Below are 26,575 nucleotides of genomic sequence, written 5' to 3'. Positions count from 1 at the left end.
TTTTTTTATTCTTTTGAAAATTGTTCGAACTGTGATATTAGGGCAACAAAATTAACTGTACAGTCACATTTCTGAGAGTGAGTGCTTTCATTTGATAAATGACTTGTCCATTTATGTGCTATGTGAAGGACATTTTATTTTTATTTAAAATTTTTGGGGGCGCTAATTTGTTTTGAGACCTTCTTTTGTTATTTTAAAGGCCCCATGAAATCAAAATGATTGTTTTGCTGGTTTTAGTCCATATCTACAGGCTTTTAAGGTCATCTTTATGGTAGTGTACTTCTAAACGTTGACAAAAAGACTCTGAGAGCTGATAATGCCTTCGCAGGGCACTTCGAGGGGAGCACAATCCATGCCCTAGGGTTGTTCCAAACAGATTTTCCAGTTAGAATCACTTAAAAAGTGAGTTCTGACTGAACTTTATCACATTTCAGCCATCTGAAGCTCTTACAGTGGAGGGTAATTGTCTTCAAAGGGAATAGGGCATAGGAATGTTCACTTGTGAATGGGATGCGCCAGCGTGGGAGCTGGACGCGAGAGAACTTGCTGGAGTTTCTTTATATTTTATGGGCAGCTTAAGGGGTGTAGAGCACCAGGAAGTGGTCTTTATTCTTAATGCCTATTGTATTGTGATTCAAAGCATATATATTATCTTTTACTCACTTGTTTGTCATTCATCTTGCAAAATGGCCCCAGCCTCATCGAAAGCAAAGACTGTGATGTGCCGTGTGTGCGTTTATGGGCTGGTTATGGATTAATGCTGTCAGATCATCGATTGGTTCTAAAAATCAGTGGAAAAGCTGGCCAGTATTGAGATCGCTTCTCATGTTTCCCCTGTAAGTGGCTCTGGCATGAGCAGCATGGTGGAAAGGGCTGTGTGGGTGTCTGTCTGTAAACTAAAGCCTATTGGCTACTTTTAAAAATGGGAAGAGTCGTTCAACATGCCCCGCCCCCACTTCCTGTTTCAGTAGGAAATACGTCAAAACAACATCATTTAAATGTTAGAAAAAGAGAGACGCAAGTTGATTTTGCTACCTGATTACAAGTCAAAGGACCAATCAGCTTACACATTGCGAGCTGATTGGCTTAAAATGTCACATGTGAGCGAGATGATTGGCTAACAGATAACAAGAATCTATCAGCTTGCGCCACATTGGGCATTTAAAAAATTTATTAATTTTGTTGTAATAAGTATTTTATAAAAATAAATGAATGAATAAAATACCTTTAAAGTGTGTAAACGCACCTTTTGCAAGACTCCCATCTTCTTATCAATGGGAAAACAGGCTGCTGAGGGCAGTAAATCCAAATATTTCTTCCTCAAAAGTACTAAAAGTATCGTTAATTGAATTGGAAGTGAAATCAGTAAAATCTTTATGGTTCTGTTCCCTGCATGATATTTACAAAACTTTCCAAAAAATTTGTTTAAATGGGGCCTGGGTAGCTCAGCAAGTTAAGACGCTGACTATTACACCTGGAGTCGCACATTCGAATCCAGGGCGTGCTGAGTGACTCCAGTCAGATTTCCTAAGTAACCAATTGGCCCGGTTGCTAGGGTGGGTAGAGTTACGTTGGGTCGGGTTAACCTCCTCGTGATCGCTATAATGTGGTTCTCGCTCTCGGTGGGGCGCTTGATCAGTTGTGCGTGAATGCTGCGGAGAATAGCGTGAAGCCTCCACGCGTGCTATGTCTCCGCGGTAACGCGCTCAAGATAAGATGCGTGGATTGACGGTCTCAGACGCTGAGGCAACTGAGATTTGTCCTCTGCCACCCAGATTGAGGTGAGTCACTACGCCACCATGAGAATTTAGAGTGCATTGGGAATTGGGCATGCCAAATTGGGGAGAAAAGGGGAGAAAATCCAAAAAATAAAATAAAATAAATAAAAATAAAATAAATTTTTTAAATTTATTTTTTTAAAATGAAAACAGAAAATGTGCACTATCCATTGACAAACTGATTGGTAGATTTTGGAAGTGACTAGTTGAAATGTCCACTTTTCTCAAATGCACAGTTATCTGCTGATGACAATAATCTCAATATTGGCCAATATATCGGTCTTTCACTAATAAATATTAGCACTGTTAGCTTTTGTGTGTGATGAGCATGGCAGTAATTTATTGAATGATAACTTCAGGAACTGCAGGCTGAGAAGCAGAAGACTGGCCGCGTGGAGTCTCTGCTGCATGAACAGCGTGTCACCAGAGAGAAAGACATAATGCAGGCTAAAGCTCAGAGCTATCAGGAGATGCAGATTAAGGTAATCAAAATCAGTAACTGATGAGGCTGTCCCGCAGAGGAGAAATGACATATTAATGGACCAGATCTTACAATGCATGTCATGAAAGATACATAAGGAGGTGTTGTTTATGCATGATAACTTTTACAGAAAAGTGTACCTTCTCTCTGCAGTTCCAGCAGTTAAGAGAACAGCTGGAGGGTCAAATCGCTCGACTACAGCAGGAGAACGGCATTCTGAGAGATGCTGTGGAAAGATGCTCAACCACCAACCAGATGGAGACCAAGTGAGTCCCATCAACTTCCTCATACTCACCATTGCTGTTAAAGTGCACATTACTGGTGGTAGAGCTAAACAATTATAATATCTCTATATTTTTCAGCTTTGTAACAATATTTTATATATCTGTTTGCTCTAAAATGGCTTTTAAAGGTAAAATCTTTTTTCTCTGAAAATTGAAACCTTAATTTTGACCAAACAGACATTGTTGCCAATTAGATTAAAATTGTTTAATGCAAAACTAGAAATCCAGTAACACTCTAGTTAAACATAATCAAGGCATATATTCCATACAGTTTTCACTAAATAAACACAAAGATACTTTATCATATTTTATTTCTATAACGGTATATAGTAATAAACAGCACTGTTTGTCAAGATCTAATTTTATAATGTAAAATGCCACACATGGACTTTCATAAACATTTTTGAAGTGATGATGCTAACAAATTGTTGTATCAGTCGTATCTGGCCTACTGGCAAAGTCTTTAGGAAACTTAATGGCCAAATAAAAAAGCACTTTAAAAAAAAAAAAACATTATTTCAAATTTCAACATTATTGAAAATGTTGATTAATTTATATCACCAACAAAATTATATTGAAAATGTTGTAAATATTGGCTATTTATCACTCCTTCCTAGTGCTCATATTTCGACACGTGGCGTTTGCAGGACACTGAAGTCTCAGTATTGGTGAAACCACTGGGAAAGGTTTCATAATGCTTTTGCAAGCATCGATAGTTTACATGAATGTGCGTGTGTGTGTGTGTGTGTGTGTGTGTGTGTGTGTGTGTTTTTAGGCAGTCATCTGAGCTGAATAAACTGCGTTCTGAATGCAATGGTCTGATGAAAGAGCTGGCAGACACCAAAAACAAGCTGCAGCAGGAAGAGTTACAGCGGAAGAGTCTTGAAGTCAACTATAAGCAGAATGTGTCCCAGCTGGAGGTGCCCATCACACCCATTCAGTACACTTCATTACATCGTCTCTCATTCTCATTTCTAAGGACTAGTTCACCCAAACAGTAAAAAAAAAAAAAAAATATTTGGTCATCATTTACTATTCCTTATGTCGCATGTCATAACAATGTTTTCATACAATGGCCGTTCATAGTGACTAGGTGCTGTCAAGCTCCAAAAAGGGAAAAAAACACATTAAAAGCACCATAAAAGTAGTCCAAACATCATATTATTTAACATCAAAAGAAATGGACTATATCTAATATTCTATTATTTTTTTTGTTGTTGCTGTTCTGTTCTGTTTTGTATTTTGCTTAGTGCTGTCAGTCGATTTTAGTTAATCGCGATTAATCGCATATTTTGAAAGTGCTGAAATTTGACACTACATATACTTATTTTCCTGTCAAAATGCATTTATTTCCATCTTAGGAAAGAAAACAAAACAATATGTAACAATATAATGCTTTAACATTTTCCACAAAAAAAAAAGCCTTCTACAGAATAAAGATAGAAATGTACTAAAATAGCACCAATTCAAGTAACCTAAAACATTTCCAAAAGTCTAAGTGGGACTTTGACCAAACGTCTAAGTGGAAGTTTGAATAATTGAAAGAACTAGTCTCAACATAGGTTGCATTTTCATTGCAATGGACATTAAATCTCTTAAAGTCTCATCCTCCACAGTATTAGCCGGTAGACTGTGGCTATCTGCTTTGCTAAAGCAATCATGAATCTGCATCCATGATTCGTGTCAGGGCGTCAACACCAGCGTCAAACGCCACTTTGATCTCCACATGAAACTTTCCTTTGTTTTTGTTGTTTGGTTAGGTTGGGTTTGTCCTTTTTGGAGCTTGACAGCCCTTGGTCCCTATATAGTGTAGAACTCAGAATAGACTCTTCAAAAATCTCTCCTTTATGTGTTCCATGAATAAATAAATAACAGTATACATTTGGAAGGGCATGAGGTTGAGTGTTTACTGGAAAATAGTCCAGTCATGCTACTGAAAAATTTAGTTCAGTTAGTTCACTGTTTTGTTTTTACTGATTTTGTTTCTCTTGATGCAGGATGCTAAACATCGTTGGGAAGAGCTGCAGAACTTTTTGCACAGTGTGAACTTAGAAAGAGAAAAGCTTCAGGGTGCTAAACAAGGTAGGAACACACCCACACACTACCTTAAAGACACAAAGTGTTCTATACAGACACTCAACCCATTCCTCCTGTGTCCTCTCAGAGCTGCAGAATCAACTGATGTCGGTGGAGACCGAGATCACCACTAAAAACAAGGAGATCCAGAACCTGCACAGCAGCCTGACGGATACGCTCATCTGTAAAGAGCAGGAGCAGCAGAAGGTCATGCAGCTGGAGCAGAAGGTCCTGCATCTGATAGAGGCGTCACAACATACCATGAAACCTGACGACCAACTACAGGAGCAAGTCAAGGTACCTCTCACTGGAGCTCTCTTTTCCTCATTAAAAAAATGTACTCTTAAAGAAATTAACTGTACTTTTAAAACACAGGTAGAAAAATCATGACCACCCACATGAGATGAAGACTGCAATCATATCAGTGTAACCTTATAAAAGCTGTTTTATTCTACATGGAGAGGGTCCTCTCATGGAGGCTGCCATGTTAGGATCACATGACCACTTGAATACTACTCGCTTAATCTCAGAAACCAGCCTGTTATTGGACACTTATACTGATGGATTAAATTAATCATGGCCAACTGTGATTAGTGAATTTGTACATGAAGTAACTGAAAACTACAGTGTTTAAATGTTGCTGCTTCCATGCCCCTAGGAACAGTGATTCTCAAACTTTTCAGGCCAAGTACCACCGAATCAAAACATCTTCATACCAGCAATTAATTATAGACCCTTTTACATAAGAAACCCAATCAGATACAGTACAATTTTACCAGTTTTTAATGACTCAATATAGCTTTTTAGGTAGACTAACTCACCACAACGCTTGCAACCTTACGACAGGCCAACTGTTTGTTCATACATTTATTTTATTAACTCTAAAAGGGCAAGAACATAATGATACAGAACATTTATTTATTTATTTTGGATTTTTCCTCTTTTTCACCCAATTTGGAATGCCCAATTCCCAATGCGCTTTTTAAGTCCTTGTGGTCGCGTAGTGATTCGCCTCAATCCGGGTGGCGGAGGACGAATCCCAACTGCCTCTGCGTCTGAGACCGCCAACCCGCGCATCTTATCACGTAGCTTGTTGAGCGTGTCACCACAGAGACATAGCGCGTGTGGAGGCTTCACGCCATCCACCGCGGCATCCACGCTCAACTCGCCACGTGCCCCACCGAGAACGAACCACACATTATAGCGACCACGAGGAGGTTACCCCATGTGACTCTACTCTCCCTAGCAACCGGGCCAATTTGGTTGCTTATGAGACCTGGCTGGTGTCACTCAGCACGCCCTGAAGAAAAAAAAGTATAATTTTACCTTGTCTGTGTAGATAGTTTTCTTTCTTTTTAGCCTGTTTAGAATCAGACTAAATTACAAACGCAATTACTGAATCGAATGCACAACAGTTGCAGGGCAGTATCATTGAAAATTAATAGTTTTTTAAAATGATAATTTTTCTATTATTTAATATTAATAATATTGCAATGCACCTTGATAATGTCATATACACTATATTGCCAAAAGTATTCGCTCATCTGCCTTTAGACGCATATGAACTTAAGTGACATCCCATTCTTAATCCATAGGGTTTAATATGACGTCGGCCCACCCTTTGCAGCTATAACAGCTTCCACTCTTCTGGGAAGGCTTTCCACAAGGTTTAGGAGTGTGTTTATGGGAATTTTTGACCATTCTTCCAGAAGCGCATTTGTGAGGTCAGACACTGATGTTGGACGAGAAGGCCTGGCTCGCAGTCTTCGCTCTGATTCATCCCAAAGGTGCTCTATCGGGTTGAGGTCAGGACTCTGTGCAGGCCAGTCAAGTTCTTCCACACCAAACTCGCTCATCCATGTCTTTATGGACCTTGCTTTGTGCACTGGTGCGCAGTCATGTTGGAACAGGAAGGGGCCATCCCCAAACTGTTCCCACAATGTTGGGAGCATGGAATTGTCCAAAATCTCTTGGTATGCTGAAGCATTCAGAGTTCCTTTCACTGGAACTAAGGGGCCAAGCCCAGTTCCTGAAAAACAACCCCACACCATAATCCCCCCTCCACCAAACTTCACAGTTGGCACAATGCAGTCAGACAAGTACCGTTCTCCTGGCAACCGCCAAACCCAGACTCGTCCATCAGATTGCCAGATGTAGAAGCGTGATTCGTCACTCCAGAGAACGTGTCTCCACTGCTCTAGAGTCCGGTGGCGGCGTGCGTTACACCACTGCATCCGACGTTTGTATTGCACTTGGTGATGTATGGCTTGGATGCAGCTGCTCGGCCATGGAAACCCATTCCATGAAGCTCTCTACGCACTGTTCTTGAGCTAATCTGAAGGCCACATGAACTTTGGAGGTCTGTAGCGATTGACTCTGCAGAAAGTTGGCGACCTCTGCGCACTCTGCGCCTCAGCATCCACTGACCCCGCTCTGTCATTTTACGTGGCCTACCACTTCGTGGCTGAGTTGCTGTCATTCCCAGTCGCTTCCACTTTGTTATAATACCACTGACAGTTGACTGTGGAATATTTAGTAGCGAGGAAATTTCACGACTGGACTTGTTGCACAGGTGGCATCCTATCACAGTACCACGCTGGAATTCACTGAGCTCCTGAGAGCGGCCCATTCTTTCACAAATGTTTGTAGAAGCAGTCTGCATGCCTAGGTGCTTCATTTTATACACCTGTGGCCATGGAAGTGATTGGAACACCTGAATTCAATTATTTGGATGGGTGAGCGAATACTTTTGGCAATATAGTGTATATATAATTTGTTTTTGTTTTTTTGACGGTTACTTTTTTACTATCTCTTTATTGTTCTTTGGAGGCATTTCAGTTGGTAGACAGCAGACACTAACACAAAAACAATTAACATCGAACAAAACAAAAAAATTATCTTATGAGCTATTTATAAAAGTAGGCCTAACTGTCGGAATAAAATCAAATAAAATTGGCTATCATGCAGATCTCATACAGGCACCAGGGAGCTGCTCGCCATCTGCACAGACGATGAAATTAACCGTCAGTTTAGTTTTACCGTACGCAATTTATTTGTTTACAAAAGAATGAAAGAGCGGGCTTCTCGAGAGAAAAGACACCGTTATGATGTCAACCTGTCCCATGAGATAACGCTTTTTATATGGAAAAACCTTGAAAGATTTGTTTTGGAAGATGTGCCCAGGAAAGCTCTTGGAATTTTTATCAAAAGTGCAACTAAAGGATCTTTTATAGAACTGATTTTACTGGACTTGATTGAATAGTCTCCCTTTTTTCTACGTATTGTTTTTGCAAGGTTAGTTGTATTTATGAATTGTTTGATTGACATCTGTGTTTGCCATTAAATAGCCATAAACACCAAACATAAAAACACACCGTGATGTCACTTTTGTCTTTATGTGATTGTTTTGGGATGTGTATGAATGCGAGCACAGATTATGGGAAACCTCTTGCAGTGTGAATGAACAAATTGTGCAGTCCCAGAACAGTTGCCATAACGACTTTTCCCTGGATTAATCCCGGGATCTGTGTGTGAAAGGGGCTTGTGTGTTAAATCACTACTGACGAGCGCCCAATGTTGTCATTTGTAGGATCTTCTTAACGAGAAGAAAACGCTGAAAGTTCAGATTGATAACCTTCAGGCTCAGCTCAGCACTCAGGTATGTGTTCGAGCTGCCGGATGAAAGTGAATGTGTCTCTGCTTGTTGCTTGACAGTCAAGCTGGAGAGTAATTTCTTCTTTTTTTTTTTTTTGTTCCCCCTATCAGGCTACAGCAGTATCACATTTCGATGAGCTTCAAAAACTGTAAGTGATGACCTTGAAAGAAGCTGTTTGTATTTTCTTACACGGTGACCTAACCAGGCATGACGCGACAAGTTTCCAGTGACAAGCAATTTGTCTGTCCACACTGAAAGCAAAACTGCTACATGATGTGACACAATCACAGCCAATCAGAAGATATTTATGTGATGTTTAAAGTACAGTTATGAGGAGTGGGATTTGGACCAGTGAGATTTTACAATGGGCGGGACTACTCGGCGAGACGCCATAGGAATAGAAAACAAGCTATCCGTGCATCGCTCGTTGTGATTGCAGCTGGTTAGGACACATTGTAAAATGTTAAGCTGTGTCTTGTACATCAGTTTAAATGTCACAATGCATGTGTCCCTGATTAGGCTGGCTGAGAAAGAGCTACAGAGAAAGAGTCTAGAAGATTCTCTCAATGCAGAGAGGAGCAGCGGCGCCAGCAGAGAGACCAACATGCAGGCAAGTGTCACCTCCATCACTGCCATTTCGTATTAGTTACGTTGAAGTTTGGTTTCAGTGGTTTAATTGACACATCCGTCTCTGTCCTCTACAGGCCATTCACAATGAAAATCTAGCATTGAAGGCAGACCTCCAGAATCTGCAGGCACAGATTTCTGAGAAGGTTAGACTTGAATTGAAGATGAGATTTCTTAAGACAGTCCATAATAGATCTGAACAAAGATTCATTTCTGCCACTGGTGTGTCTTCTCTTTTCCCAGGCTGTATCTGTGGATCATCTTCAGCAGAGGTGAGTGCATTGATATTCTTTTATTTTTTATATTTAAACTACTACTGTACCAATCCATACCTCTTTGCACATACTTCGACCATTCCTGTATAACAACTCCATGTGCATGTACTATTCATCTTATCCTGTAATTCTGTCTAGCTGTTGTATTTCTGTATTTACTGGAAGTATTACTCTGAGTACTTGAAGCTTCTGTTCTGAGCACACCTGGGCATTAACACTCTGATATCTGATGGTCTCATATGGTAACACCACGGTACTCTGATATTCAATTAACATATTCAGTGTTTCCCCATATGCATTTTGAAGTGCCGCTGCACTACTGCTGAATTATGAGTGCCGCAGTTGGGATTTCACATGTCCATTTAATATTCTTGACGCAACATAACGCTTGCCAGCCCGAGTCAGCTGTGCGCTTTGTACGCTGCTAAAGAGACCCCACCACATTCACACACAAATACATGCACTTACTCACAGTGACGTCAACGCATAACAACAAGTGTCAAACTTGCTTCATTTCAAGTGGCCCGCAAGCTCACCTCTGAAACATAGGATGGCAGGGGATCGCAACGTTTCACTGTACAATCAAGTAGCGCTTTCATCGTGAATACAAATGAGCCTTCCCCTGTCATCTGTATGTTTTGGAAAGCATTTCAAAATGCTTCAAAAGCGGAATGAAACAGCGCTACACGGGTCAATTATCAACAATGCTTAATCATAGCAGCACGAGGGCAGAGCAGGTGCGGTAATTCGCGGACTGGTCTCAACGGAACAGACTATTTTAAATGTGCTTGTGAACCAGTGGGATGTCCGGCGGGGATTGTGAAATCCGTTTGAATGCGGTACAGAATTGTCTGTTGAAAAACTCTTATGTCTCGGTGATGAAACTAGTTTAAAACAAACAGACCCCACATTCTAAACGGCACTTACAAAGAAATCATACATTAGAAGGCTTTTCAATTCACCGATCACAACGCTTACAAAAATGTACCATGAGATTTACTGCAGTAACACGAACTGTACTGTATTACCTATTGTATTTGTGGCAGGAAAAAACGTTCGAAATGTATTTAGACTGCTGTTATTTCATTACAAAAATGCCATAGTTCTTTATATAGAAACCATAGTTACTAACCATGGTAGTGAGGAGCCATGCATGGTTACCTTGAACTATTACAAATAGAGATCGACAGATATTGATTTTTAAAAACCGATACGATAATGATTATTTGTGTGTTTACATATCCGATAACCGATATGCAAAACCTCTAATTACAAATATCATTGTTAAAACTATGGATACTCTGGAAGAACTATGGTGCATTTTCATAATTATGAACCAAGCTATCAGTTTTCCATGTATGTAAAATCTGTACTCTTGTAATGCTCTCTGATTGTAGGAAAATGTGAGTTGTTTTGTTTGCCTTCAGAAATTCCAAGCGATGACTGTAGTTTAATAAGTAGGAGCTGATGAAAGGAATCTATAAAGAAGACCCAACTTAGTCACTCTGTCAGAATATTTCAATTTAGTCATAAAAATTAGGTGTTCATTTTTTGCACAGATGTTACTGTTGTTAATATCATAATTTTCATCTGCATCCCAACCTCAAAATCAATGCTGTACTGTCAAATGTGCATTTCAATGCACATAACATGTAATGTTATTTGCATGGGTGCTACCAAAGCAGGTGCTGGTGCCACATTTTCAACGGGCCATTTGAGGTCACAAATAAACCGTGATGTGGCCCATGCTGAAATTGAGTTTGACACCCTTGTTTTAATCTGTTCTTCGACCAACACACCTTAGTATGGGTCCGGCGTTGCGGGCTTGTGGACGCACGCACAACAGCACCGCTGCTGAAAAAAAATTCTAGGGGAAACACTGCATATTTATGTACCATTCTATGTACCATGGAGCTTTATGGTACATGGCCAAAAAAACTGTGTACTTGATGTGCTTTCGTGTAGTCTACTAAGTGTTTTTAAACTCTTTTGGATGGAAAATGTCTTTAACTGCAGTAGTCGTTCACAAGCTGCACACATGTTGAACTTAATAAAGACCTTCTTCATCATTGGCAAATGATGGGATGCATTTGCAGATTTGGTTTCCATTAATTATATATAAATATCCACTGCAACCTGCGCTATCTTTGTTGTCTTCGTTTTAATGTGTGTTTTGTAAGTCAGAAACTGTTCTAAATGATTCAGTTTGCACATGAGCAGTCTGAGTCATTTAGACCATTTTGCTATCACGTGCTACCAGTTCATTGTAAAGAACTGACTCTAAAGAGTGATTGATTTGTGATTCGGACATCTTCAGAACCACTGACCATAAATATTGGATGCATGGCTTAATGTGAATGCAGCACTGAAGCGTTTATCATTTGCTGTTTTAAAAACTAGGGAAGCTACTGAGAAATGTAGTTAACCCTTGGTTAATTTGACCTGTTTGAACTTTTAACACTGATTTACATCAACTTTACTAAGTTTTCAACCTGAAACTTCATATTTTTTTTTTTATTTTTTTTTTAAACTTCATGTATTTATAAACAAAGCTACAAAAAAAGTCCCTACTTTGTACGTCAATTGTACTTTGACCGGATCATATAAAAACTTGAAAACGAGAAAGCAGTAAATGGTACAAAAGTTTAAAATGTTTTTGTAAGTACACTCATACTCAATTTCACATGTACACACACACACACACACACACACACACCCACCCACACATATTCACACATGCATACATAAACACATACATACATAAATGCATACATAAACACATGCATACATAAATGCATACATAAACACATACATACATAAATGCATACATAAACACATGCATACATAAATGCATACATAAATTCATTTATATACACACACAAGATTTTTTTATTGATATTAATTTGTTCAAAAGTTATTTTACTCTTAATTCTGTTAATTATGTTAATTAAATGTTCAAATGAGATATAATAAACACCTGTATAAAAAACAAATAATATTATAAATGCAAATTAAACTTATTAGTTATTGGATTATTTTCTTCAAATAATCATCAAAAGAATTTCAAAGTGAAAGTGTGAATAAAAAAAGTAAGTGCCCCCTAGGTGATAGAGCCTTTATTACAAGCTTTTGAAATTGAAGGTAAAAGCCAGGTCAGTTTGACCCGGCAGGTTCAAAGTAAGGACTTGATCATTAAGACCGTCCAAGTGTTCAGCTGATACTTTAGCTTCGCTATTTGAAGCCACTGCCCATCACTGACTACTCATGTGTTACATTCCGAGTCTTCTGAAGCATTGCAATAGCTTTGTGTGAGGAACAGACTACAATTTATGTAGTTGCTCAATCGACATGTCCAATGTGCCATTTTGAGTCGATAATGTGCATGAATAAGATTTTTAACTCACTTTAAGTATTTAAAGCAACCCCTCCCCCAACACACAGACACCCTCAGAAATCTGCCAGTAATCCCACAGTATATCTGCCCTATGATACATTTGTTTATTATACAGTTGACGGTTAATAATTGGATTGTGTTGTGTTTTGTCAGTCTTCAGCAGCGTGATGAAAAGGTAAAGACAGTGGAGACCCTGCTGGAGTCCAGCCTCATTCAGATGGCCAACAAGGAAGAGGAACTGAAGGTGAACAAGAAAAAAAAAAAATATGAAACAATTTTTTTTTACAGATTTGTTTATGCAATAAAATATTTGAGCTACAAATACTCCAGCGATTTTCCTGGTCACCATGCTGAGCATGAACTGTCCCCGATTATGTCTCTTTCATGTCCATTTTATTATTTTATTGGTTTTAGTAGACAAGAAATATTCTGGGTTCTCTGCATTATAAAAACATGGGAAGATTTATTACAACTTATTTTCCTCTTGTGTAGCTCATCTGATTGAGTTTAATTGGACAATGTAGCATAGTGATGAACAAAATATTGATTCAAGATGTATCATTTGTGACTTATGAATTTGTATTTGTATGTTGCTGTATTAATGTTAAATAACTTTTTTTAAACAGGTGATTAGAAAAGAGTATGAAGGTTTGAAAGAGCAACTGGAGGCAGTAAAGAAACTGAATGCAGAACAGGTAGCAAACCACTACCACACGTACAAGCTAAAAACACAGAGCTGTAAAGAGTTTGCAGAGCTGTAATATAGACAAAGGGTGGCTTTGAAGAACTTAAATATAAAAGCTAGAAGCTAAAATATAAGAGTTTTGATTTGTTTAACATTTATTGATCTCTACTATAATTTTGACACTATTTACCTTCCATCATACTTGTGTTGTTATTCAAAAGAATGAGTAGGTAATGGTAGTGTATGTAGAGCAGAGAATTTTATTTGTGTTTACTGCATGTGACAGTTGCTCATTCTCGTCTTTTACATGCCTCTTTCCCACTCCCTTTTTTCAGACGATGACAGAAACAACACTAGAAGAGCTACAGCAGAAGTATGTGCGACCTAAAGGCTTGTTTAAAAAGACACATTGAGACAATTTCAATGCCAATTAGTAATCCATGATCGAAGCAGGTACTGTTCCTTAAGTAAAATATCTCAACTTCGTGTTTTTATCAGGATTAAGGAGAAGGATGAAAAAATTAGATCAAGTGAGGAGAGTTTACAGTCAGCACTGGACAAAGAATCAGAAAGACATAAGGCAATAAAGGTAAGTGTGTTCTGTATGTTCGGTTCATCGACAATCTTTAATTGCTGTTAAATTGTCGCACTTGTCTTTTGTATGATGTTTAACATGCTGTTGTATCTAAGTCTAAATGTTTGTGTGTGTCCACAGGATCTAGAGCAGCAGGTTGAGGCTCTGAAGGTTGAACTGGTCCAGCTAAAGAGCAAAGAAACCCAGTCAAACTCAGACATGAGTGCACAACTCCAGGAGCTTCAGGCTCAGTATGTGTCACTCCAATTGTGTGCCCTGGTCATGCTTCCATTGACACATACACAACTATACTTTATATGAATGAACAAATGCTCTCACATCATTTCATTGCTTCATGACTTTAAGAAGTATTCAAATTGCCAGACTATTCCCCAGGTCCATGCTCAAGGCTTTTTTTAAATCAAAAAGGAAAGGGCAAGACCACTTGAAGTTGAATTGGTTAATCGAAGAAATAATCGAAGATGAATCGATTATCAAAATAATCGTTAGTTGCAGCCCTAAATTCAAGTATTAAATAGTTATATTGTAGAGCATATAAGCAAAGGATATAAAACTTTATATGACACTTTTAATAGCTTTTTAGTAAAAAACAAATGTTTCCTCAAACTTTTGGCTCAAAACTACTGCCATACAGACTAAGAGCCCATTTGCACCTAGTACTAAGATGCATCTCGGGTTATCCTATTACATGTGGTCGGACAAGACACATCACTGTTTACACCTGGTATTCCCATGTGTCTCAAATGCATCTCCTGTGACCACTTGTGTTTGGATTTCGAGGGGAGGGTCTCTGATTTCATGACAACATGCATCAATCCCTGTCAATGTGCTACTGCATGATAATAAACCGCAAAAGACTCATAAAAGACTAAGATAGCACGATTAAAACTGCCACGCTGTTTCTCCCAGATGCAGTTGAAATGCAGTGTATGTTGATATCGGACACACTGAAGAAGATCCGTGACGTTCTAATGTTTGTGCTTTTGTGTATGTGTGCGGTTTTTCAAATTTTCCAGTTGGACGGTTAATTCCTTTTAAAGCCAAAGTTTAAACTCAGGTTGACAGGTGAGGGGTGAAGCTTCACTTCTGGCCGGAAAGCATTCAGGATATATTAAAGGGGTCATGAAGTGCAATTTTTTTTAGATCATTGTATTATCTTCCCTGAGGTCCAATGATAATGTTATAAAAGTTTTTTTTGCACCACAACAGTCACAATTTAGTAATATATGATCATTTTCCACCCTGTTTTTAGCCCTCTGTCTGAAACGATTTGTTTTGGCCTAAGGGTTTAGGGTTAAGCTTACTTCAGTGTTGCAAAATAAGGTGGATAACAGCACCCTTAAGAAGTGAAATAAAAACACTCACTGACACCTCGTGGGGATTTGTTATATCTAAATCTTTCATCATTGATTATATTCATCCATATTTTTATCCTCACTTATATGCATATTTTGTTATTTTGATTAGACAAATCAAGTGTTCTAAATTGAAGTGAAGGCATCGAAATAAAAATGTGACTATATAGAAACGTGCCCCGCAGCACATACATCATGTCTCAAACTTTCTCGTGAATACAAATAATAAAAAATAAAAAAACTCACCTGGTGATATATAAAATCCTCAATCAGGTGAATATAGACTATGAAAGCTCAGTTTGGTAAATACTTAAATATAGAGCATTTCGGGCTTGTTTATATTGAAAAGTCCTTCTCTTTTTTTTTTATTGGGGTTTGGCAACAGACTGAATCTGTAATATTGTTCATTTTGGACTCTTGTAGCCTCTGTCTGTGCCTGTCGTAGTATGAAAAGTCGAAAGTTTTGTGACGTTCTGTAAATCGATTTTAAAAACTAGATTATTTGGTTATCTGCCTATTCAACCACCTTAGTTATCGGAACTGGCAAATTCCACTACCGGTCGCCCTCTATAACACACATATGTATATCATAGGTTAACAGCTAAGGACCAGGATGTTCAGAGACTTCAGAGGGAACTGGAGAAGGGAATGCAGCAGCAGCAGGTAATAGTGCTGACGAATTCAAATCAGACTCCTAAAACCTCAGCAACCTATTAATGTAAAACAGATGTACTCTAGCTTAATTTGTTTGGATGATGCAACATTCTCAGCTCTTGCTGATATAATTGTTTCCCCCTCTTTTTTCAAAGCAAACTGTTTCAGCAGCACCCAGCCAGGAATTATTATCAGCGTAAGTGTCATGTTCTTGTCATTAAATTACAATCCTTCCAACTGATGGTCTCAAACATGTTCCAATATAACTGGGTACCTTAAACAAGTTTAACAAAGGTTTTATCACACTGATATAACATACATATGCTCTGTGTCCATCCTCAGGCTCGCAGAGAAGGACGAGTGTCTATCTGAACTTCAGGCAGAGCTGATTGTGTTGAGGGAATCGGTGGAGCTTCATCGCAAGAAGAACAATGTAAGTTTAGTGAGGTTGAGTAATCATGTCGAGCAGCTGTCTTCCTGTTAAAAGCAAGTGCTGAGCTTGTCTTATGCTCTAATCCATGTGCTAATGAGCATGTAAAGCAGGTGACTTTAATTTGAATGGCAGCTTTACATTCAGTTTTGACCAGGAGATATGGGTTGGCCAATCCTGAAGCTTTGAGATAAGCATCCCTTATAATACTGTTGGACATTTTAAACCAATTATTACACCTTGTAAAGAAATATAGTGCCAGTTTCTGCATAACCAGTGCTCAAGTATAGTGTTAAAATGTGCACCAAGTATTTTATTTATTTAATGGTAAAGTGTGTCATTTCTGCACCTCTAGCATCACCGAATGGAACTGCAAACTAATGTAGCATTTGTGTTGGTCTAGGAGCAATTCTGCACATTTGAAGGATACATTTGTTTTTTATAATTATTATAAAGTGAACTTGAATATGCTGGCTATTTTTATTCACTGCTTTTTAGCTGATCATTGAACACTTTTCATTGTACATTTTCATTTTCCCATTTTGTTCTTGTAATTTTTGAATAAGGACCATTTTGGTCCTTTTTAAGGAATTGTAATGTTTTTTTTTTTTTTTTTAAATGTAAGGGTGTTGCTGTTAGTGTTAAAATTATTTTGTGAATCTTCAATGTCGATGTACAGATTTGGTACATTCAGGTTTTGGTTGGGCCTTGGTCTGTTGGTTCAGTAAATGGCAAAATCCTTAAAGGAATAGTACACTCAAAAAGGAAAATTCTCTTATTCACTGCCATCCCAGATGTGTATGACTGTCTTTCTTCAGTAGTACACAAATTAAGATTTTTAGAAGAAGATAGAGCTCTGTCAGGTCCTTATAATGGAAGCACACGGGTGCCAGCCCTTTGATGGTCCAAAAGTCACATTTAGGGTGCATAAAAGTAATCCATGCATCTCCAGTCGATCAATAAATGTCTTCTGAAGCGAATCGATAGGTTTATGTAAGAAACAATTCGATAATTAAAAAGTTTTTAACTTTAAATCAGCGCTTCCATCCAGGGCTCTGATGCAGTTTGAAATGGCCAAACTCTCGCGTGACATTAGTTCTTCTGTTGTAAATATGCGCCGCTTCCGAATTCTCGCGTGAACTCACCGGCGCACTTATGTCATGCTTACAAAAAGTTAATAACGTTTTAATTATAGATTTATTTTTTGCACAAACGTATCGATTTGCTTCAGAAGACATTCACTGATCGACTGGAGTTGTGTGGATTACTTTATTGCTGCCTTAATATGACTTTTGGACCGTCAAAGTGCTGGCACCCATGTGCTTCCATTATAAGGACCTGACAGAGCTCTATCTACTTCTAAAAATCTTCATTTGTGTTCTGTTGAAGAAAGACAGTCATACACATATGGGATGGCATCAGGGTAAGTGAATAATGAGAGAATTTTCATGTTTGGGTGAACTATTCCTTTAATGTTTGATAAGACTGTAGGCTGAACTGAAAGTGGTGTTTCTCTGAAACTGACTAGGAGCTACGGGAGAAAAACTGGAGCGCTGTGGAGGCGCTGTCAGCCACCGAGACCTTACTGCAGGGAAAACTCACCAAGAGCGCCAAGGTTGGCACCGCAACTCCCAAACTACTTCACTCTAGAGTCAAATCAAAGCATCTCCGAAAAGCCTCTGCCATTTATTGACCAGTGCAGTTCTCTGCATTCCACATTAACTTCCTCATGAACAGCTGCATACTCATTACATAACAATCAGCTGTTCAGCTGCATGTTAGTAATGCGCTATTCTGAATGCCAAGAGCTAGAAGCTTCAAACTTACAAAGTATGGCAATTGTGCTTTTGAATTCACCAAATCTTGGCTGAATCTTGCTGTTTGTTTTTTCTTCTCCCTATTTAGTTTTGTGCTATAAATGTTTTTACCAAAAGTGTTTAAAACGACACCTAAAATGAGATGAGTGTGCAGCTAAAATATTATTATTTTTTTTTTTTTAGATTATCATTATTTTAGGAATCATGTCATTTGATCATTCATTGCTGATATCATGTCATGTGACCTCATCCTCCCCACCCCAATTGCCTCTTTTCCTGCATGTTAATCTCTTCCTGATTTCCACATTTGATTCACTTTCCCTTTCCCCATCACCCCTCTTCTTGCTTGGTGTGAAGACCTGTAAGTAATCAGAAACTCCTGCCTATATAAGCGTGCCTTCTCCCTCCACGGGGCTGGCCAGCCATCTAAATGTAGCAAGGCATTTGAGTTAACCTCTAAGTCACAGCATAGAGGAACCAGTGGCTCTATAAACAGTCCTGGAGCTATATGTAACCTTGCTTGCATCATAAGTAATTCTACATTGCGCACCATCCGTTTGTGAATACATCTGCTCTCAGCTGTCTCCAACAGTATGAATCCCAGCCGTGCACATGCTGTACAAACTCAATATTTGCCACATTTCTATGTTCAGTTAATACTTATCTTTAAATCCATTTTGTAGGTTAAATATGTAAATTTTATGTTGTTTGCTGTTCTAAAGCCAACATCAAAATTGACCCTATATAAATAATTCATTGACGCGTTATTACAAAAAATAAAAAATAAATCAATATGTCTGTGTAACCTTTCATCAAAATGAACTTGTACCGCATCTGTAACAACTTTGCTTTTCGGCTGACGTCACCAATCCCTCTTATTTCTTAACACCTCCCCTTTCGCTACCTGCCATGTGGAAAAAAATAAAAAATCAACCCCGCTATACTTTTTTTTTTTTTTTTTTTCATGTTTAATATCCTGTTTCACTTCAAATTCATCACTTCACAGAAGTAAAACTGGTTGTAAATACCTTGACTTTAAAGGCTGGGAGATGTAGTATAATGATGCTCATATTTGGAGATAATAAAGTGCTTCAGTAATTTCACTTTTATACGTCCTGTACTGACTGGATTGTTCAATATGTCCATAATTCCCTAGGACGTGCAGAAGTATATGCATTTTTGTGTGTTTAATTATTGTCAGTTTTTGGCTTTTTATGAGCATCTCAAAACCTTAACTGCAATGTTCACCCAAAAATGAAAATTCTCTCATCATTTACTCACCCTCATGCCATCCTAGATGTGTGTGGCTTTCTTTCTTCAGTTGAACACAAACAGAATTTTTTAGAAGAATATTTCAGCTCTGTAGGTCCATACTAGTGGCCAGAACTTTGAAGGTCCAAAAAGCAATAAAAGGCAGCATAAAAGTAATCCAGACTCCAGCTATGATAGGTGTGGATGAGAAACAGATCAATATTATAAGAATAAATTCTTTATTTAAATTATAAGATACATTTTTACTATAAATTCTCCTCACTGCCCCAAAGCTGGCGTTACACACACAAAATTTGAATCTCTAAAAACAAAAGAAGAATGTGAAAGTGAAAGTGGAGATTTATTGTAAAAAAAGGACTTAAATATTGATCTGTTTCTCACCCACACATATCATATCGCTTCTGGACACATGAATTAAACCACTGGAGTTTTATGGATTAATTTTATGCTGCCTTTATGTGCCTTTTGGACCTTCAAAGTTCTGGCCACCATTTACTTGCATTGTATAGACCTACAGAGCTGAGGTATTCTTCTAAAAATCTTTGTTTATGTACTGCAGAAGAAAGAAAGTCATACACATCTGGGATGGCATAAAAGTGAGTAAATGATGAGAGAATTTTCATTTTTGGGTGAACTATTCCTCATCACAAAAAATAGCCATATAAAGCTTTAACTGTACACCATAAAATACAAAGACTGGTCAGGGAACCTGAATTATTCTGATATTCTGACACAGCCCTTATCATTGGTATGTGTTGATGGGAATGGTGGTGTTTTGAAAGAGTGATGTGATGGTGAAAATGTAGACCTGTATAGTCATGTGCTTGCGTTGGTTAAAGCCGTCTAGTGTTGGTTTTACCTCAATAAATCCAATTTAAATCAAGTTTAATATCGACCAAAATCATCTCTGATCATGTCGAGCTCAACCATGGTGTTATCCTTGATTCAAGCACGTATTTTGCCACAAATATTCACAAGATTTTAAATAGAAACAATGCATTCCTCTGAAGCTATTAACACGGCAGAAAATAATTAATCCTACTACACACATTTATTTTTCTTTGGTGAGTGTCGATTTAGTTTTTCTTCATTTAGTGAAGAAAACCAACCGATCTGGGATTGATATTGGATGTTATCCAGGACAAGACAATAGTAACTTTGAATGTGTGAAAGGAACTTTCATCATGTTGCTTAAAGTGGAGTGATTGATACTGATGTAAAGACCGTTTTTGAGGTGAATCTTTCAGTTTTTGGGAGCACCACCTGCTTTAAATGGATCTGGGCACGGTTGTTAAGGTGTGGATTATGGAGTGGTTGTTCACTGAAATATGATGTGTAATTAAAGTAGGTTTTAAGCAGTGTGATTTTGTGTTCTCTTCCACAGGAGCATCAGACGGCACTGGAGTCTGCAGAGGCGGAATGTCGAGCGCTGCTGCACAGACTCCTGCCGCATGTGCCCATGCCCACTCACCAGGTGCTCTACCGCTATTTGATTTAATGATATAACCTTCCACTTGATTCACATCTGCATGAAAATATGCATTATAGTTACAGTATACATTTGTATTTGATATAACATTTTATGTTAAATCATCTAAAGTACACTGGAACATTGTAATTCAGAACCACAAGCAGTGGCTGCAGAAGTTTGAGACATCCATGAGAGAGTGTTCAGCTGGAGAGCATGCTGTTGCCACGGAGATGACCTCTGCATCTGCGTCAGGGGCTGGAGATGCCCAGGTATAGACATCTCGCACACCACTGAGTGTTCTAGCCTTTCAGTATAAACTCTATTGACCGTGAGCCCATATTGAAACATTCGACATGTGCACTACAACTGCTTTGTGGTTTTCTTTAGTACAGTAACTCCAGGCACAGGCACAGATGTGTGATGTTACAAAAACAGAAGCATATTTTAGCCTTAACCAGTCAACAGTTAATTTTGTATACATTCTTTTGCTTCGTGTGTGTGTGCGCGCTCATGCACGTTTCTTCAAGCACATGTTGAACAATTAAAGAATTGAGTTTTTGTTTTTTCAACAGGCTTTAGCGGAAAAGTTAAAGGTGGCTGAAGAGGCCAAGAAAGTTCTACAGAAAGATTGTGAGACGTACAAGAAAGTGCTTGCAGAGACGGTGGGTTGCGTGATTCCCTGACAGTGTTAGCGGTGTTGTGTGGAGCTGCTCTTGGTAAATTCAAACCGTGAGCATGCTAAGGGTTGTATAGTGCTGGTGTTATTGAGGATTTTGTTGGTGTTGTGTCCACAGGAAGGGATCCTGCAACGTCTGCAGAGCAGCGTTGAGCATGAGGAGACGCGCTGGAGGGAGAAGTTGGAGCAGTCACAGGCTGACCTTAAAGAGGTTTGAAAAGACAAAAACACCGGATCGGTTTTCCTTTTATCTACACAATTTCTGTGACATTAAGATCATTTTAGTGAGGTTTTTTTCTTCCCAATTTGGAATGCCCAATTCCCAATGTGCTTTTAAGTCCTCGTGGTCGCGTAGTGATTCGCCTCAATCCGTGTGGTGGAGGACGAATTTCAGTTGCCTCCGGGTCTGAGAACGTCAACCCAGGCTTATCATGTGGCTTGAGTGCGTTACCACGGAGACATAGCGCGTGTGGAGGCTTCACGCCATCCACCGCGGCATCCACGCTCAACTCACCATGTGCCCCACCGGAACGAACCACACATTATAGCGACCACGAGGAGGTTACCCCATGTGACTCTACCCTCCCTAGCAACCAATCCAATTTGGTTGCTTAGGAGACCTGGCTGGAGTCACTCAGCACGCCCTGGGATTCGAACTAGCGAACTCTAGGGGTGGTAGCCAGCGTCTTTTACCACTGAGCTACCCAGGCCCCCATATTTTAGTGAGCATTAATAATGGACTCCTGGATTTAACTAAATAGCGGTGTAAATTAGGGCTGTCAATTTAATGCGTTAATTCGGTGCAATTAATTGTATGAAAAATAACGTGTAAAAAAATGAACACAATCATGCCCCCAGAAAGTGATGAGGAATATTCCTACATTGGAGCAATTTAAGATTAAAGTACCACCTTCATGTTTTCTGCAGGGGGCAGTAAGCCCAAATATAGTTGTACAGATGCGCAGATGAAAAGGCAATTAGTGGTGGGGATTTTGAAGATTAGTTCAGATTCATTAATTGATTCGTTCGTTGACAATTTATGCAAATTGCACCTTTGCGGCAGTTGATGGCGATAAATTATCATCATCTTTTACGTTTTGAACGAGTGATTGTATAGAACCAAAACAGTCATTCACAACCAGAACAAGTCTAATTGTCTAACATTTGCATGTCTACAAATATACAGAGACTTTAACATTATAAGTAATGTATTAAGCATTGTTTCCCCACAAATGACAACAAAGCATATCTATCATATTGTGAACTGCTAAGCACAACTTATTTTATCAAGCTATACAAAAAAGACAATAATGCTAGCCTAAAAAATAATTAGTAACGTCCATTTGTGATGGTTTGTGTGGTCATGACTCAATTTTATTTATAATTCATCAGGCCCCTTGTTAAATGAGATTGCCGAACTGAACGAACAACATGCAGCTCCTCCTCTCGTTCAGCCAGTTAGCAGATCCTCCTTCATGAACTTAGTGACTGATTCATTCCTTTCATGAACGACTGTACCAGTATATTCAGTTCGTTCACAAACTAGTTGTCTTATCTCCTTCAAACCCAAATGCTAGCTCTACCTTTATCAGGTTCAAGCAAAGCCTCAATAACTTACACTGTCCACAAAAGCACAACATTTCCTTTTTTAATTCATGTAATTTTAACTGTATGTCTTCAGTCATTTTTACACATTCATAAATCAGGGATTATGTGCATACCTATAAACTTTCCTTAGTGCATTTCACCCCTTCTCTGAAGGCCGGACTGAACAAACGATATACCTCCTTTCGTTCATTCAGTCAGCAGATCTTCGTTCACGAACGAGATGACTGAGTGATTCATTGATTTAGTTTGCGAATGAGTATACCCGTATATTCAGTTAATTCATGAACGAGACTTAAGTCATAATTAAGGATGCTGACTTCCAACCCTGGAGTTCGCGAGTTCGAATCCAGGGCGTGCTGAGTGACTCCAGCCAGGTCTCCAAAGCAACCAAATTGGCCCAGTTGCTAGGGAGGGTAGAGTCACATGGGGTAACCTCCACGTGGTCGATCTTTAAAATAAATGCTACTTGGTTTGATATTTTGTTTAATATTTTGATATCTAATGCAATGACATTCAAACATTGTCATTTATGCATTGGATTTTCATTGACAGATTGATTCATATTGATGCATTTTACACCCCTATAACTAACATAGTACAGTGTATCCTAGATATTTACATGAATGAAGCAGTTATATTTTAAAATAAAACTTTGATCCTGTCCTCTGTAGATGTCTCTGAGGATAATTACACTGGAACAGGAAGTGGACAGACTCAGTTCAGATGGCGATCTGGAGAGTGTGAGTTTGATTTAAACTTGTGCCTGACACTTATCCACTCCGTGAACCTATGTGATACAATCTATAGCATACATTTTAAAAACAAAAAGCTCTGAGCCGATAAATATGCCTTTGAACCCTGCCTTGCAATGTGTGTATTGTAGCTTAGGAGAGACAAGCAGCACCTTGAGGCTGAACTGGAGAGAGCAGAGCATGAGAGCGCCACCTACATGTCAGAAGTCAGAGAGGTAAGCGCAAAAATTCCTGATGCCAACACAAAACTTTGAACATGCGGTTCTCTGGTTTATACATCTTTTTCTTTTATGTTTTAGTTTATTGCTTGTGGTTGTGTAGTTTGTAAATGTCTAACATATTGTTTGATTTTAGCAACAAACCACGTCACTTTGTGCTGTATATATTTGCCGTCAATTTTAAGTGCTCTGTCCCAAGTTCAGGGTTCTGTACAGAGACTTAAACTAGTAGCACCCTGTCAAATATGTCATGCATTTACACAAGGATGACATGTTCCTATATCAACATCCTGTGTTGATTTTGGAGCAACATTTTATCAACCAATTGTAGCCCTATCCTGGCACGATGAAGTTTTTAGCATCTTTTTTTTTTTTCTGTCCTGACTAAAATCGAAATGCTGCCTCGAAGTGACAAAATCACAGCCAGTCAGGACATATTTAATGTTTACTGCTGCATTCTATCCAAAGTCTGATGTATGATATTCCTCTTAGAAATTTATGACGTTCGACCATAAAGATGTTCTGTTTTCCAATGTTCGGAAAATGTGTAAAGAAACAAAATGGCATTGTTAGATGCATTTGTTTTGCAGGTGTGCAATTATCAATTGGGGAAATTATATCTATTATGATGTAATTTGTCTCATTGATGCATTTTATTTGCTTAAAAGTGATTATTTAATTTACACTGTGTGCTGCCATGTTCATGTGACGTCATACATCTGCATTATGGCAAATTGTAGTTGTGGATTTCCACATCGGACTTTCCAAGTTCACACTGCAAGTACAGTTCTTTTGCTTTTTTCTGAGTAGCACGTTGGACATTCTGACTCTTTGTGTTAAATGGAATAGAGTATACAGCTATGTGGAGCAGGATATTGGACCCAAAGTATGTAAAAGTATGTAAATGCTGAGTGTCAACGTATAGGACGGGTGATACACATCTCGTCATCAGCAGAGTGCTTGAGTACTGAAAGCGTGCAGGACGATTTTTCTAACTGTGTATCTTTGTGTAGAATATGCATACACCTGGAATTATTTGAATTAATTAGGGGGTCCACAAGGTGGCAATACTCACATTTGACTGTATGCAGACGCTGAGTGTTCACGGCAAATTTGACGTCTACTTTGGGCTTTAGATTTTACCATGAAGTACCCAGCACGGCTTGACAGAAATGTAAACTAAGCAATAGACAAAATGCTGGTTCGGACAAAAACGTAACATGAAAGAGATATGATTTAGCACTTGACGCTTTCTTGCAGCTTGCCTGCTCTGGACACGGTCATAAGCCTGTAACAAACTCTGTGCAAGTACACTCGATTTTGTCTGATGTTGCATTCGAAATATGTCAAACCACAATTCTTGACATAACGCGAGTATGCGTAGCATTCTCAGCATTGCCACAAGGGGCGCTATAGCTGACATTAGAATGAACTGTCCACTTAAACTGCAAGTTTTCTCTTTCAAAACAATTATTTTAATATTGGAGCAGTAATCTGAGGAGAATATTGCTGAGCAAGCAAATGTGAGTAATACACATCCAGCACAGTCTTTTGAAGGTAACTCTATCGCCCCCTTGAGAATTAAGGTTTGTTACTGCCACAGTAACGCAAGACCGATTGTTAAGTAAGAACGAACAGTGGCCTAGCGCTCGGATCTGCACTTGCTTAAAGTAGGTTTCTGGCCTAACAAATTTGACTCCTAAAATCTGAGTGCATTCAATGATTGGTTGAAAGGAATGTTGTTTCAGGAGAAGCAAACTTTGATCCAGAAATATGTCCTACTACTACTTTCGGCTGCTCCCGTTAGGGGTCACCACAGTGGACCATCCTTGATCCACATATTTGTCTTGGAGAAATATGTCCTACTTACCATACATTAATTACATAAACCCATGTGTCATAGTCAGCTACAGGTATCTTGCTAGCATGCTGGTCAGATCTGTAGCATGTTTACTTGCCGCAAAACCCAACCTTTCAATGTCCATTAAAACCCCTCACAAACTCGTGAACGTATCTGAACATGTTGGCAACGACCAATGATAGGAACCCTACTTTCTCACATCAAATCCAAACACTGTTCTCCTAAACCTCCACCCGTTCTTTTAGTCCCACCCATTCCTTAAACATCTCAAACTTAATTTCAGCTCAAAGATCTCTTGGCTGAGTTACAAAGCAAACTCCACGGCTCGTACACAAAGGCCGTGAAGCAAAATGAGGAGCTAAATTTGGTAAGATGTCCTCCTGGTTAAACTAAAGTAGCTTTCCCTCTCTCTGCACTGGAGCTGTCACATGGGTAGGGGCACTTGCTTCAAGGGGCTGGTGGTTTATGGCAAGGAATTGCTATCTGTTATCTCTAATTTCTAAGCTTTCATTTAGATGTAAATTAGGATTCTTAAAGGAATAGTTCACCCAGAAATGATCATTCTCTCATTTATTGACCCTTATGCCATCTCAAACTCGTATGACTTTCTC

The 26,575-nt window shown here is 38.8% G+C and overlaps 1 protein-coding gene across 5 annotated transcripts in view; it reads left to right on the top strand.

Moving 5' to 3' along the window:
• Window positions 1-26,575, top strand: part of LOC127454856 (kinectin-like) — a 74,436-nt gene that overhangs the window by 30,050 nt on the left and 17,811 nt on the right. For 3 of the 5 annotated variants that reach the window (XM_051722330.1, XM_051722328.1, XM_051722329.1), the window contains exons 7-32: window positions 2,138-2,260; window positions 2,413-2,525; window positions 3,319-3,463; window positions 4,541-4,625; window positions 4,708-4,916; window positions 8,209-8,277; window positions 8,385-8,422; window positions 8,794-8,884; window positions 8,979-9,047; window positions 9,145-9,173; window positions 12,724-12,814; window positions 13,197-13,265; window positions 13,591-13,628; window positions 13,754-13,844; window positions 13,971-14,080; window positions 15,799-15,868; window positions 16,015-16,055; window positions 16,202-16,292; window positions 17,818-17,904; window positions 20,763-20,852; window positions 21,002-21,118; window positions 21,422-21,511; window positions 21,644-21,736; window positions 23,805-23,873; window positions 24,017-24,100; window positions 26,248-26,331. In XM_051722330.1, coding sequence (XP_051578290.1) covers window positions 2,138-2,260; window positions 2,413-2,525; window positions 3,319-3,463; window positions 4,541-4,625; window positions 4,708-4,916; window positions 8,209-8,277; window positions 8,385-8,422; window positions 8,794-8,884; window positions 8,979-9,047; window positions 9,145-9,173; window positions 12,724-12,814; window positions 13,197-13,265; window positions 13,591-13,628; window positions 13,754-13,844; window positions 13,971-14,080; window positions 15,799-15,868; window positions 16,015-16,055; window positions 16,202-16,292; window positions 17,818-17,904; window positions 20,763-20,852; window positions 21,002-21,118; window positions 21,422-21,511; window positions 21,644-21,736; window positions 23,805-23,873; window positions 24,017-24,100; window positions 26,248-26,331 — 2,286 coding nt within the window. The remainder of the gene's footprint in view (window positions 1-2,137; window positions 2,261-2,412; window positions 2,526-3,318; window positions 3,464-4,540; window positions 4,626-4,707; window positions 4,917-8,208; window positions 8,278-8,384; window positions 8,423-8,793; window positions 8,885-8,978; window positions 9,048-9,144; window positions 9,174-12,723; window positions 12,815-13,196; window positions 13,266-13,590; window positions 13,629-13,753; window positions 13,845-13,970; window positions 14,081-15,798; window positions 15,869-16,014; window positions 16,056-16,201; window positions 16,293-17,817; window positions 17,905-20,762; window positions 20,853-21,001; window positions 21,119-21,421; window positions 21,512-21,643; window positions 21,737-23,804; window positions 23,874-24,016; window positions 24,101-26,247; window positions 26,332-26,575) is intronic. The other 2 variants (XM_051722332.1, XM_051722331.1) reach the window with 2 other exon arrangements.

Source organism: Myxocyprinus asiaticus, chromosome 17, assembly GCF_019703515.2.
Source record: "Myxocyprinus asiaticus isolate MX2 ecotype Aquarium Trade chromosome 17, UBuf_Myxa_2, whole genome shotgun sequence".
Classification (NCBI taxonomy): Eukaryota; Metazoa; Chordata; class Actinopteri; order Cypriniformes; family Catostomidae; genus Myxocyprinus; species Myxocyprinus asiaticus.
This window is presented reverse-complemented; position numbering and strand designations above follow the sequence as displayed.